This window comes from Elgaria multicarinata, chromosome 9 (assembly GCF_023053635.1).
Source record: "Elgaria multicarinata webbii isolate HBS135686 ecotype San Diego chromosome 9, rElgMul1.1.pri, whole genome shotgun sequence".
Lineage (NCBI taxonomy): Eukaryota > Metazoa > Chordata > Lepidosauria > Squamata > Anguidae > Elgaria > Elgaria multicarinata.
This window is the reverse complement of record NC_086179.1, coordinates 15,551,262-15,566,720: the sequence shown is the minus strand read 5'-3', so window position 1 is coordinate 15,566,720 and position 15,459 is coordinate 15,551,262. Positions and strand designations below refer to the sequence as shown.

The 15,459-nt window shown below is 38.6% G+C and overlaps 1 protein-coding gene across 1 annotated transcript in view; it reads left to right on the top strand.

The window, feature by feature from the left end:
• The window catches only part of AEBP2 (AE binding protein 2), a 42,132-nt gene extending 29,230 nt beyond the window's left edge, over nt 1–12,902 (top strand). The window contains exons 6-9 of the mRNA XM_063134803.1: nt 1,502–1,626; nt 4,952–5,019; nt 7,422–7,535; nt 10,880–12,902. Of these exons, the coding sequence (XP_062990873.1) occupies nt 1,502–1,626; nt 4,952–5,019; nt 7,422–7,535; nt 10,880–10,910 (338 nt within the window). The 3' untranslated portion in view covers nt 10,911–12,902. The remainder of the gene's footprint in view (nt 1–1,501; nt 1,627–4,951; nt 5,020–7,421; nt 7,536–10,879) is intronic.
• The last annotated feature ends 2,557 nt before the right edge of the window (nt 12,903–15,459 follow it).

Here is a 15,459-nt window from a genome sequence, read left to right as displayed (position 1 = left end):
CAGTTCAGAGGCTGATGATCAGTCAACCTATGTATCAGCCCATGATATAACATGGTCACTGTTTCTTTTTGTGTATGCCCGTTACTCTCAGTTTGCTAGAGATGGAAAAAAATAGACAACTTGGAGTAAATGTTCTGGAATTTTTACAGTTAATATATTATGTGTCAAAATTTATATACATATAAGAAATTATTTCAGTGCTACCCTAAACTAAAGTGTTATTTTAAATGGCTGATTTCTGGGCTATATACTTAAAACCTATAAGAGTTATTTCCCAAAATTGTTCTAAAGCTTTGGCCTTAGTGGAACATAATTCTATGTGTGGTACAAAATATAAGCAAGTCATACTGATTCGTATAGACTGCCAACTAAAGATTTTGCAGTCCTAGAAGGATGTTGAATCTACTTCAGCTAAAACTGTAAGTTTAAGTGGTATCTGTTTTGGAGATAACTAGCAATTTTTAATTTTATGCTTCTCTTTACTATGTGTGTGTATATTGGATGATGTAGAAAGTTTAGTGCACCATATGCAGTTTTCATAAGAAATATGATGTTCAGAGGGAAATTCTGTTCAAGCAGCTATGATTATCTTTGGATAACCCTGTTGGCTGTATGGTCACCTTCTTTATTACAAGATGACCAAAAATATAAGACCTGTTGTTAAGCTTGTCCTTCAGACAGCAAGGGTCAAGAAATATTATGTAAATCAAAATGTTATTGATTGCACATCTTATTATCCTGTTTGTTTTAAGTGAAATTTGGATGTGAGTGGAATTTTTAGTTTTATGCTGATGCTGTTTTATTATGGAAATTGTTTGGCCCTACAGGCTAGTCAATACAATTTTACTTTCTCTTAAAACCCTGGGCTGATTAGTTTATGATAGGATTGCAAAGCGTTTAAATGATTAAAGAATTCTCTCTCTCCCCACCCCCTTCAGTGTTTTGTCTCAAGAGGAGAAAAGTCCAGTGCTTTCATCAATTTCTGTACAGGTTATAATTTTAAAAGGCAGGCATCATATTAGATTCATTGTAATAATAGAAATAAATATAATACTCTACAGGCAAAACGTACATATAAACAAAAACCTTTGGAATGAAGAATGTTTTAATTATTACTGTTACCTTTAAATAAATATGCTGGCCTGAAGAAATTGTTACTTTCCCAAAGGCTACTGCTCTCTCATTAGAGTTGATGACTGTTTTCTACAGTTTATTTGCATCCTTTTATCTGGATAGTATTAGAGAAGTTTAGTGTTGACAAAACAATCAAGGATAAAGGACAGTTTATACAGGGTTACACCTACAAGAAGCTTGCCACCCTAAAAGCAGACGCATTGAAGGGAAATATTTCAGTTCATTTCAGGAGTCAGTCCAAAACTGATCCAAAGAGATTTTTAATACCTAGTCTGAGAAACCTTATTTCCTGAGTGTAGCTTTGAATGTTTGAATACTTAATATATCTCTTCCATTAGTATTGAAGGCTTTTTTCTTCTTCTTTTAGCAAGACCACACGACTTCTTTGATGCACAAACTCTGGACGCCATACGACATCGCGCCATCTGCTTCAACCTCTCCGCTCATATAGAAAGTTTAGGAAAAGGCCACAGTGTTGTGTTCCACAGTACTGTAAGTATTATTCCTTATTCATATGCTTGTATTTTAATAGGATGTCCCATCAATTTTTAGCACCTCTCTGCTTAGACCCGTGCATATCTATATGATAGTGGTAGATCTCATTTCTGTGACAAAATCATCATACAGTAATAGTACTAAAAGTATTTTGCAATCATTTATATCCTGCCATGCCCTGAGACTGGAATTTCACAGCATGGAACTGGCTGTACGGGTGTAGGCTCCCTGTGAGGTTTAAAACCGTGTTTGTGTGTACACACAAGTATAGCAGGCTCCCTGCTGCAGGTGTTTTATGTCCACTACATAGAGGGTTGTGGGGACAGGCTGATAGGAATGCGATGGAGGGGGACAAACCAACACCCCCCCCCCATTTGCTCTTTTTCTTGAGGAATGTGCCCGAATAGGACTATAGTCCCCTGGGATCTCTGAACTGAGCAAAGTATTGTTAGTGTGAAACTCCTTGCAAATCTAGTTCAGACCACAGTTTCAAATCGCAACTTGGAGGTTAGTGTTAACCTAACCTCAGTTTGTCCAGTTTGGATATCATAGAAATAATATTTAAAAGAGGAACCCTTGAAATGGAGGAGGAAATATGTGAGCCCACAGTATGTTTCAAGTCTTCAGAAGATCTGAATGTGGTTTCTGAACCCATATGTAAAAATGGAAGGGTTCTTGCAGCTGCAAAGACAAATTGGAGATGTACCAATGCAGATTTAGGAAAAATAAGTATGTCAACAATACTAATGTTTAGTACTATTTTTTTAATGGATGAGTCTAAGCCATATAATCAAGCGCAGGAGAAAGTTGTTTGCTCTCTTGGAATTTTGAATTATTTTTGCTGTTCTCCAGTAGAGGTCAGTAGAATTCCATTTGCTTGTATCTAAGCTTTATTCCTGGCTGAAGTTGACTTTTCAGATGATCAGTCTAACAGAAAAGTAACAGTTCCTTTGGCATAGAGAATATCAGTTCTTCAGGGTCCCATGTCTGGGATCCTGTGCCCATCGAGAACTCTGTTCTGAGAGTTGATGCCCCTCCAAGATATTTGTGATCATCTGCCCATGCTTTGAAGGACCTTCCCGCTCTGTTTTCTTCTGACGAGCTTGACAGCAGCAGTTCCAGGAACTTTCTCCTGTCGTCGTCCTCTCCCTCCATTAGACAAGGAGACTTTTCACACTGTTAAGGGCCATCTGTTCTTTTCCACCACTTGGTGAATCATTTTCTCAAGGGTCTTCTGAATCTGTACCATCCATGAAGCTCTTCTGCTGTGGCCTGTAGCTCTTCCTCACTTCTTCTGTTGTCATTAATGTATAAAGCGTTTGAATCTGTGGTCCCTGGTGACTTGCATCCCCTCCTTTAAGACTGCTTCTCTGGTGGCTATCACACACACACACACACACACACAGAGGGAAACTGTATGTCCTCCATATACATAAAGATAAAGTTGTGGTGCGCCCAGTTATGATGTTTCTCCCCAAAGGTGTGATGTCTAGTTTTTCTCTTACCCTAGCAGGAAGTAACAAGCAAAACTAGTTCAAATTTGTTTTACTATCCTTGTGATTTACAAGTCCATAAATACATTTTCCGTGAACTGACTGTTTCTATCCACCTCCCTTGCCATTTTCGAGGTCACAGTTTGGTTATTGGGCAGTTAAAAAAATCATTACATGAAAGAATTGCTGTTCATATTTTTCAAGTATGTTAGGGTGTAAAAAGATCATTGGGAACTTGAGAAGTATTTGAAAATCTCCTGTGTTTATGCTAGTTGAAAGAATGGCTTTAAAAGGTAATCAGCAGCTCATCCCCCTATGCTAAGAGTGCTTGATGGCAGCACTTGGTATATTAAAGCAGGTTCCACAAAAATGTGCAGAATAAGAACAAGAGCAGTAAAGAAACACCAGAGTAGCTTTATGTGTATTATTTAGTTCTGAGTGCATTAACAAGGTTTAGGAGATACATTTAGGGTGCAATTCTATGCATGTTTCAACAGAAAAAAGTCTGACATCCCCCTGCATTCTCCCATCTAGCATAGTTTGCTAGGAAATGCTGGGAGTTTATGACTTTTTTCTGTCTAAACATGCATAGGATTGTGGGCTTATTGCATAATGAAATTTTTAGTGAAAACACTCATTTTCTTTCCTCCCTTCCAGTGTTGTGCGCGCAACATGAAAAATATATAAACCCAGCCTAGCTACATCAGTTCAAGTGATAGGGATGACTTCTGGTTCTCTCATTCTTTGAGAAGCACTATGCACATATACTTTGAGTAAATTGAATGAAACTCCTACCTAAAGAACCCATCAAGGCTGTTGCACTAAAACAAAAGCAGATTCTAAATGCAGTATTTTATTGTGTTTTAACACCACTGTTAATCGCCATTTTTGCTGCTTTTTGTACTGTCTTTGCTGATCACCCCGATTCATTCACCTGAGCATCTCCCCTCTCTCCTCCTAAGACACAGAGACACCACTGCTCTATACCATGCTCCCTTCACAACTTTGTTTCTCAACAGTGCAGTGGTATTGGAGATTATTTTTGTTGGAAACGTGTAAATATTTTATGACATAACAGTACCAGATACTTCCCTTACATTGTTTAAATTTTATGCAGGGTGGGGGAAATGAAGGCAGCACTGCAAACTGTTCACATACTAATTTTAAGGGGGTTTACTGGTCAGAGAATGGGACTTAGCATCGTTATTGGCCCTTCTTCATGACCTTTAGCTCTCCCCATCCCCTCCTGTTTTCCTGCACAGGAGGAGAAAATTGAAAACTATTTCAAGACACAAAAGCTGTTGGTAATATATATGTATTAAGTCTGCAAAAGTGTGCTTATTTGTCGAAGTTGCATAATTTATCCCAGCATTCAAGTTTTGGTTTGCAGAATGTTGAGGTGCTTCTAAAGTGCAACATTGACTACTTATCTCCTCATTTTATCTTAAGAAACAACTTGACGGTTAAACATCCATTTTGACATGTTTTGTATAAGTCAAGTTAAAAGAGTAATGGTTAACTTCCATAGCACTCTAGCAGCCTACCCCAATTTGGTGCCCTCCAGATGTGTTGGACTACCACTTCCATTCTCCCCAGCCAGCATGGCCATACTGTACAAAGTTAGCGGGAGAGTGTGAAGAGGACTGTCCAATTATATGAGAAGTTTCTCATATAATCCAAGCGCTTTCATGGAAGAAATTGGCATGGCGGTGCATTCACGTGCTTCTTAAAATTAAGTCTTCATTTAGCCAGTTGTTTTAAGGATGGGCAGTTAATGAAGAAAACATACAGAAATGTTTGAAGTAACTGTTTTAATGGTTGTCTGTTAGGTAATAGCAAAGAGAAAAGAGGATTCTGGGAAGATTAAGCTGCTGCTTCACTGGACACCAGAGGATATGTGAGTATATAGAGTATCAGCAATATGTCATTTGGACACTTGCAAGAGTTAGGATGCCTACTATACCTTATATCAAACACATAAAGAACTTACAGTAAATTCGGTATTTCCTTTGGCTCAGTTATTCAGCTGTACATAGCTACAAACATATAAATTATTTTGAAAATTATTTGAGCACAGTAAAAAAATGTTCATTGTCATCATACAATTGGTAAATCTGCTGGTAGGGGGTGGTAGCTATAAGTGTTTTTGGAAGTGAGCTCCACACTTGCAAGTTATTATCTCAGCCCAGTCTGTTGTTGGAATTACACGAATCTTTCCTGTAGTCTCTGTGGTTGTTCCATTGGGCTGTGACAATGTGAGACTGAATCCTGGCAAGACGGAAGCCCTGTGGGTGATTGGTTCCCAAGTCCGGGAGACAGGCTCATTGCCTGTTCTGGATGGGGTTGCACTGCCTCTGAAAGAAGAAGTTCGTCGTTTGGGGGTACTCTTAGACCCATTTCTGTCATTGGAGGCTCAAGTAGCCGCCACGGCTCGGAGTGCCTTTTACCATCTTCGGTTGGTTCGCCAACTACGGCTTCTCCTGGACAGGGATAGCTTGGCCAGGGTGGTACAGGCATTGGTAACCTGAAGATTGGATTACTGCAACGCACTCTATGTGGGGCTGCCCTTGAAGCTGCTCCGGAAGCTGGAGCTAGTGCAGAATGCTGCAGCTCGGCTGTTGTTTGGAGCTGCCCCTTTCCAGCATGTAACTCCTCTGCTGAGGGAACTGCACTGGCTGCCTATTCGCTACCAGGCCATGTTTAAGGTTCTTGTACTTGTGTACAAAGCCCTAAACAACTTGGGACCAGGATACCCGAGAGAGCGCCTTCTCCCCTACCAACCTGCCCGGTCACTTAGGTCATCCGAGGGCCTGCTCCTGGTGGTTCAACTTAGATCCATCCTCCGATTGGAGTCCACCAGGGGAAGAGCCTTCAGCGTGGTGGCTCCCCTCCTGTGGAATTCCCTGCCTCTGGAGGTTAGGCAAGCTCCAACCTTGTACTCTTTTCAGTGCCTCCTGAAAACGTCTTTATTCCAAGAAGCCTTTCCTTAATATGCAGCCTTGAATCTCTGTTTGTGCTTCTTTTAAATTTTGTTTTAACTGTTTTATTCTGTTTTTATTTTATTTTTATCTTGTACACCGCTCCAAATTTTTTCAATGGGGAGCGGTATATAAATATTCTAAATAAATAAATAATATGGAAGAGCTAGTTGCCACCTTAATAATTTTTAACTTGATTGTTAAACATTGGTCTGTTTGTTCTTTAAAAAAAAAATCCTTTGCTTAAAACTAGGGATGAAGACATCTGGCTTATTAGCTGTGTCTGAATTAGCGCCTCTCCTTATATATACCTGCCCGAGAACTTAGATCTGTTGGAGGAGCCCTTCTCCGCATCCCACCAATGCAACATATACGTTATGATGGGACAAGGGAGAGGGCTTTCTCTGTGGTGGCACCCTGACTGTGGAATGCCCTCCCCTTGGAGGCCCGATTGGCGCCGACATTGATTTCATTTCGACGCCAAGTAAAAACATGGCTTTTTAACAAAGCCTTTGATGGTTAAACTCACTGGCACATTGTTTTAACTGTTTTAACTGTATCTATAGCTTTTAAATTATATATTGTTTTATCTTGGATCATGGTTTAATTTGTTTTTAACTGTGTATATTCATTGTTTTATACTGTATGTTTTTATCTGTATGCCGCCCTGAGATCTTAGTGATATAGGGTGGGGTATAAATATTTTAAATAAATAAATAAATAAATAATAAAAAAATGGAGTCAGTACTGTTTACTTAAAATATTACTACTTCATAACAATTGAATCCAACCTATTGCCCATGTCAGATTTTCAGTACCAAAGACTATAATTCTGGGAACTTAAAATAGCCTTATCACTTAGTGGCTTTAAAATCTCAAACACGTATATAAGATATGCAGGATTATGAACTAAGCAATGTTGTTCAATTACAGTTTTTTTCTCTTCTGAGACCAAAGATAATAGATTAGCCCCCTACTCTGGTCCCTTGGGTAATTTCCAATGGCCCTTTGGCCATGAATATCATAGTTCTTGTGAACAGTGCTGCCATCATTTTGCATTATAGTGGAACTGGAGAATAACAATAAGCGTATACGTGTAAGTGTAATTTTCATTAATTGATTATCCAAAGTCAGTTCTCTTTAACATTAATGTTTAAGCCATTAAACAGAGCACTCATAGGAACAGTTTCAGCATCTTAACCTCGTGGCAGTGCAACATCATAAATGAAGATTTGGTTTTAAAAATGCATTCAGAAAAGCTACTTTGACGCATGTGATTAAACAAAGGTTGACCATTTTTAATACTTTATTTTATGTGTAGTCTTCCTGATGTGTGGGTAAATGAAAGTGAGAGACATCAATTAAAAACTCAAGTAGTTCATTTATCGAAACTACCAAAAGATACTGCCTTGCTTCTGGACCCAAACATATACAGGTAACTTTACAGTTTTTGAATGTTCTCTTTCCTCAGCATGACCTTAAACCTAACTTAACTTTTTGAAGCTGATTCTAAAACTGTAGGTAGCCAGAGTTGTTACTCCTCTTTAGTACTGCCTTAATCTGCCCTTAATTTTATTTCCAGAAGTTAGGGATAATAAGTAACACTTGATAAAGCAATACAGCATTCAGAAATTAAGTTTTGAGGTCTGAGGTCATTTAATTCTTGATGTAGTGAATGAGAAACAGGGAATGTGTGTATTTACCAAGTGTATTTTACTTTTTTGTGCTTGGTGTACAGAAAGTCTAGTAAAGGAGGCACATACACTGGAATCCTGAAAGATCACTTCTGTTAAGATCACATACTGGTTTGTATACTAATTTTTGTATACCAATTTTTAAAGTCCAAATATATATTAATTATATACTTGGCCTGTAATACACATAGTATTACTTTAAAATCTTCACTCAGTACAATTTTTAAAATTGAAAATACCTTTTCCTTTCCACTTCGGGGATGGGACAGAACTTGCCATAGTTCATTTTTGAGCAACAGAGACTGCTTGAGATTGGATTCTTTAATCAGTTCCTTAAAAAATCTTTCCTTTCCTTTGTATGAATGCTATAGGTGCCCGCAACTATATCTTCTGTACATTTTGTCCCCAAAGGTAAACTGAAAAGCTTTTAAAGAGAATTGTTTTATAAATAGATGATAAAGCATGTTCAAAACCAAAACTTTCTTCTGCCAAAGGGAAAATCTCAGTATTCTTGTACTTATTATTATTATTATTATTATTTATTTATTTATATAGCACCATCAATGTACATGGTGCTGTACAGATAACACAGTAGTTGCTGTAGTCAGTTGTATATTTTGAGCTCCAACCTACAGCAGATGCTTTTGGATGTTGAAGCTTTAAAGTTTTAGGGCCTAAAACTTTGCAGAGGAACTGCTACTAGAAGAAGACAGTAAGGGGGCTAGATGGACTCTCAGTATAAGGCAAGTTATGTGTATCTGTGCAATGTTCACATGAGATCCCAAGCAGAGCAATGAATGCTGACTTGGAGTTTAATGTACCGTAAGCCTTTCAGTTCACCTTTCATTTCTCACGTTTTGAAGTCATCAACTTCAATTTTGATTTGGGGAATTGTATACTGCTAACAAATATTCCTGGGAAGTGTTGACTGCTAACAAATAACAGAAGTAATCATTTGTATCCTGTAACACTTTTCCCTTTGGTTTTTAGGTGTACATAATGCAATAAAATAACATGTTCCAGTTACTTTTCAGAAACTTAGATTACCAGCTTAACCGCATTTTCTTGGAAATATATTCTATTCAAATCAGGGGTTAGGATCCCAAGTGCTGTGTGCAGTATTTATATGCCCACGAGGACTATGCAGTCTTTCCTGATCCCACCCCACCCTTTTCCGGCATCAGATTAAGTCCCCTGAAAAGCTACTGTGAAGCTGGGAAGGACACCTGAAACAGCTCCCTTGAGGTGTGGAGAATGATTTTACACTGGATGTAAAATCACCCAGCCCCACCACCATTTAACATGTAGGCACTTTGTGCACACAGGCCTTTCTGGACTCTGGCCTTTAGGATTTCCAAGTATCCGTTTAAGATATGTGTTGTGTAAAATGGCATCTTGGCTCCTGAGATCAAAGGTAACTTTTGGTTTCAGGGGGGAAATTGTTACTATGAGAAATAAAAAGAAAACTTATCATGATAGAAGATGCACCAGAACTCTGTTCTTTTTTTAAAAAATATATAAGATAAAGTATCTTATATACTGGTGTATATAAAGTGTATAAGATAAAGTATCTTATACACATGGTGTTTTATTCTGCTGTTCACTGCTCTGAAATCTTTGGATGTGCAGTGGTATACAAAAACTGTAAATGATTTTTTTAAAAAATCTTGGAAAATCTGCATGTCGCAGCTTACTAGTATATAAAAAAAGGAAAAGCAGAATCCTATTTTAACATTGGATTTGCGACTTTCTGTCTATTTGACTAGATATTTTCTAAGGGTCCTACTAATGTTATTTCAGAAAGATGCTAGAGCATGCTCATGAGATACATCCGTGTCTGAAAAACTGGTCTATCTCTAGCGTCAGAACCTCACATTTCTATTTTGAATAGGTGACTGAACCAGAAAGAGAACCTTGGGTTGTGGTGAACAGCTAGATCAAAATGTCAACCCAGATTGCCCCTGCAGTGAAAAAGGCAAATTTCATGATAGGTGTAATTAGAAAAGAAATTGAAAATAAAACTGCTCTTATACAAATCTGTAGTGCAGCCACACTTGGAATATTGTGCACAGTTCTGGTCACCACACCTAGCAAAGGGTAGTGTAGTGTTGGAAAAAGTGCAGGAAAGGGCAACTAAAAGGATCAAAGTGCTGTAGCAACTCCCCTATAAGGAAAGGTTGCAACATCTGGGTCTGTTTAGCTTAGAAAACAGGTGAGTAAGGGGAGACATGGTAGAGGTGTACAAAATTAAGCATGCTGTAAAGAAAATGGATAGAGAGAGATTTCTCTCTCATAATACTAGAGCCTGGGATCATGCATGAAGCTGATTGGTGGGAGATTCAAGACATATAAAAGGAAATACTTCTTCACACAGCACATAATTAAACCGTGGAATTCACAGCCAAAAGATGTAATGATGTCTACCAGCTTGGATGGCTTTAAAATGGGGTTGGAGAAATTCCTGGAGGAGAAGGCTATCAGTGGCTGCTTTTCTTGATGGTTACATGCTATCTGCAGAATCACAGGCAATATGCCTATATACATCACTTGCTGGGGAACATGGGTAGTTGGATGCTGTTGCACTCATGTCCTGCTTGTGGGTTTCCCGTGGGCAGCAAATTGGCCATTGCATGAACAGAATGCTGGACTACATGGACCCTTGGTCTGATCCAGCAGGGCTCTTTTTAGGTGATGTATGAGCTCCTTTCTGCATCCAAAATCCATGTTGGTGTAATTAGGCCAACCAAAAGATCTTATTAAAAAAGTTACTATTTTTGCCTGTAATCTTTTGGTTGGCCTACAACAGCATGGGATTTTGCATTTTTTCTTATGGTCAACATATGGTCTACCTTTGCTTTTTTGTGCTTCCAGATTCTTGACCTACATATCTTTTCTCCAGATATATTCATTGACTTCAGACACAGGTGTGCCTTCAGAGAGAGAGCACCAGTTTCTTTCCAAATAATAGAAGCACTTCTGTGTACATTCCAACATAATGAAGAACATAGTTTGTTAACCAATGAATATTAATTTTCCTTGGACTTTTAGAGAAGCCATCAATGCAATGTTTCCTTTTTCTTCTTAGAACAATGCCACAGAAGAGGTTGAAGAGGTAAAAATCAGCTCAGCGGGGGGCATGTACCGTCTTCTTCACTGACCATGGAATTAGAATTGAAATTGCACATTAGTCAAGCCCTCCCACTTTATCCTCTGCCCCATGACACCCCATGCCCAACGGCTGCCAACTCTAGATGATATTTATGCTTGGCATAACCATTCTGTGAATGAAGTTGATGCATCTGTGGAATATATATAATATAATGATATACTTTCATAGAATGGTACGATGGGTGATGGGGAAAGCACTGTTCTGGAAATATAATGGGTGCTCTCAAAGGCTTTGCATGCTCGCTGCTTTTGTTTTAATTATTTTCTTTAGCTTACATTGGATGCAGTGGCACTTGCTATAAACTGCCACATACAACCCTCCTTGCAGGTTTTATTTTTTTGGTAAACGATGTTCTTGGGATCTTGTCGTTGGTAAACAAAATTAACAAACTTGAGAAAACCGTTTTCTCAGAATATGGTGGAGAGTATCAATTGTCACTTTCGTGAACTTGTGGTGTCCTATCACATAACCCTAAATGGTGGTATCATGTATAAGCAAAATGGTGGTGGCATATTTTCTAGTGGAATATATATTCAAGAGAGGCTGATGGATGTTTAGTGTTGCTGTATATCTGATCCTCTCCATAAGACTATTACTGTATGTTAATAAGACTTTAATAACCTCTACAGAAAAAAAGGTATTGTTTTGTTTACTACTTGGCCTTTAAAACTCTTCTTTGTTTCTAAAGAATCTCCCTTTCCCTCCTTTTGGCCTAAATTTTTCTAGTTGTAAAGTTGTATTTTTTAAAAAGAAGCATATAAAAATACAATCGTTTATGCACCAAAGTTGGCTATGAAAAGAAGAATTAAATTGCTTCCTCGCTTTACTAAGCAAGAAATTATGGATTTTCTTAACCTACAGGAATAGAAATATGTGTGTACCATGTTCGTCTTGTACGGAAACAAACAAAAAAAGTTTCATAAAGATAATGGGACATTGCTTGTAAATACATTTGCAGATTTGTAATATATTTTTATATTATGAGATGTATTGTAGATGTTTTTTCTAGAGGCATGGAAGTTGAAATGTATATATTATGTTAGAAATAATATTGAAGGATATTGTAATTCATTAGTGCTGCCAGGAAAAAAAATGTTTAAAAGCAAGCACCTTTCTTAACAATAAAAAACAGTCTCTTGGATTTCTAAGAGGCTCTATACTACTGTGGTAAGAACAAAACACATTACACGTCCTTCCAGAAATCTTTGAAGGATGCAGCCATATCCATGAGACGTGGTAATGGATATGAAACCAGTCTTTTCCTTGCTTGTTGGAAGGAACAAATGTAAAATAATAATAATAATATGGTGGCTATATGCAGTCAAACTGCGTGATTAACCCTCCTCCCTGTTTAGGAGGAATTTTTGCATTACTACAGTGAATATAAATACCAGCTGTTTTTACACTATTTTTTTTAATTATTAAATAGCAAAAAATAAAACTCTTAAACGCTTTGGTTGGAGAAGTTTGCATTTTCCAAAGGCATAGAAGGGGGCTTACCTTAATAAATATGAGTTGATTGCTGGCTCCCAATGGGTTTAGAGTGTTCTAAATGCATTTAAATTCCTTACTGATGTGCAGATTGTGAGCACTGCTAACATGGAACGGTTCTGGAATAGATGTTTAATAATGGTATTTCATAAAGATCTGTAGCAATGTAACTATTTAAACAGATGCTTTTTGTTTTTGTTTTAATTTTGCTTGAGCACTTCAGTTACTGCTTAATCTTTATCTTATATGGTCATCTGCAATTGCTTTTGTTCTTTTTTTAAAAAAAAATGTTATAAAATTGCCAAATAGGTGTTTTCAGATATAGTTTGTATTTGTATTTTTTAAATTTTATTGCTTCATGAGTTACTTGTATGCTATTCATAATTGACAGATGATTGTAGACCTTGCCTGAGTATTTTTTCTAATAAAACAAAGCAAATGCAACCACTTTAATGCTTCCAACTGTTAATTGTTGCCGCAGGCTTTTAAAGCTTGATCCCAACAGGGACGTTAAATACTATTTTTCTACACAAACTATTAGAAGAATTGCTCATGTATGCACTTTCCTTAAAAGTGTGCACTTCTAATAAGTCCCATTGAATTCAATGGGCCTTCTGAGTAGACATGTATCAGAAAGTTTGGCAGCAGGATGCTATAGGGACAGACATGAGCAACAGGAAGGGAAATTACTGTGTAGTGAAACAACTTTCAGAGTTCTTAAAGACTGCCTCTCGGAAAGATTTTCACTACACAGTAGTTCCCTTTTTGTTGCTCATCTCTGTTTAGCAGCAAAAGTAACCATCTTTTAGCACATTGAAGACAAATAAATTTATTGAGCCAGAGTATTTCATCAGATGTATGCAGTGTTACTTCACTTGGGGATACATATTTACGCCAACTGATGACAACACTCCATATATCTGATGAAGTGGGCTCCACTACAGAGAAGCAAATGCCATAATAAATTTGTTCATCTTTAATGTATCACAAGGCTGTCTGTTTTTGAAGAATGAAAGCTCTCTGTACATCACACATGCGGGTTTTGTGCCTGTTCAGGGCCCTTGATTGGAACCTTATAGAGCTAAAACCTTAAGGCTGGAAGCTCGTTCCCCATCCCCTCCTGTGCCTGTGCCTGCCTAGAGGGTCTCCCCTTAGTTTCTGTTCATTGTTTAGAGCTTTCTTCTACTAAATTGCTAAAAAAAAAATCTGGTGATTGAGCTAAGTCTTCTCATTTTTTTCTTCCTAACTCTCTTCCATCTTATTTTGTGTTTGACTCTTTCAAACGATTTACTGTTTTGTTTTGTTTCCTTATAGTGCTACATTTGCAGCCCCCTTCAGTGTTCTATGGCCCTCTGGGCCCCTTTCTGTAAGTGTGCAGATTGTGGGAGTAGACTACTGCTGACAGATGGCCACAATCTCTGTCCGGGCGAAGATGAATCCTACAACTGGATTCATCTTGGAGACTTACCTTTTTCAGAGACCTTTGCAGGTGTGTGTGTGTGTGTGTGTGTGTGTGTGTGATACACACACACACACACACACACACACACACACACAGAGTTTTCAACATCCTGGGACTTTGTCTCTTTAATCCATCGGATCACTTAGGATGTTCTCCAGTTTTGTTTTCGCTGTTTGGGCAAAGGACTTGTAAAATTGTGTATATGTTGCCAAGGTTTTACTAAACCAGCATAACATGACTGCTCCTTCTGCCTTCATGCAGTACTGTGGGAGCGTGCCCTCTGTTTGGAAGACCCAGTAAAACAATCGGGATTGTGACAAAAGTAGTCTCTTTCAATGGCTACAGCGACACCCACAGGTTTCAGTACTGTCCTTGTCAGCTTCACTCCATTCATCAGTTCGACTTATCACATGAGACTCACTGACACTGGAGTGTTATCCTGAAAAGAACTAACTTCAAACATCCTCCAAATACCGATACAACAACCGAAAAGTCAACAAATGGGAATGTGTGTTCATCAACACATTGAAGACACCCCTTCTCTTCAACCCTCCAGGACTTTGAGGGTACTGACCTCCCAACCTTTGCCACTAATTGCCCCTTCCCTTCAACCCAGTACAGCCAACAATCATGTTGAAAACGGCAACAGGAAGAAATAGCGTGTTTAACCCACCAGGATCTGGAGGCACTGACCTCCCAACTTTGGGCACCTGTTTAAATAGGTACTATGAGGCCTGTTGCATCACTCCTGACAAATGGGCTCTTGTCATTGTGCAATGCAGGTATCTGAATTCCTTCCCCACCCCCAGTAGTGGAGGTGACCACATTGCTCCACAAAGGGGCCATTGAGCAAATTGATCCTGTAAACAGGCAAGGACGTTCATGGAGAGATCTTAATTCCTTCATCCAACCAGAAACATTTTGAATGGTAACTGACTGCCGTTCTCCCCATACTCTAGGTTACCAATGCATGGACTACATTGGCCATAGAATCATAGAATAGCAGAGTTGGAAGGGGCCTACAAGGCCATCGAGTCCAACCTCCTGCTCAATGCAGGAATCCACTCTAAAGCATCCCTGACAGATGGTTGTCCAGCTGCCTCTTGAATGCCTCTAGTGTGGGAGAGCCCACAACCTCCCTAGGTAACTGATTCCATTGTCGTACTGAAGTTTTTCCTGATGTCCAGCTGGAATCTGGCTTCCTTTAACTTGAGCCCGTTATTCCGTGTCCTGCACTCTGTTCTGGAAGCGGTACAGTTGGCATTCCACCAAGTCACTTGGGCTTCTGATGACAATTATGAATCCAAGTGCACCCCTAAACTATGTAGTTGTCCTTTCTGAGGGAGTGCAACCCCAGTTCCTTATTCTCCTGCCTGAGAAATGCCTACCCTTGGAACCTTCATCTTGTTCAAATTCACTCTCAGTGTTTTGCTCCTCATCCAATCGATCACTGCAATGAAGCACTGGTTTAGAACATGAGTCAGATGTCAGAGTGAAAGAGCTGGGGATCATCAAAATTATTATTATTATTATTATTATTATT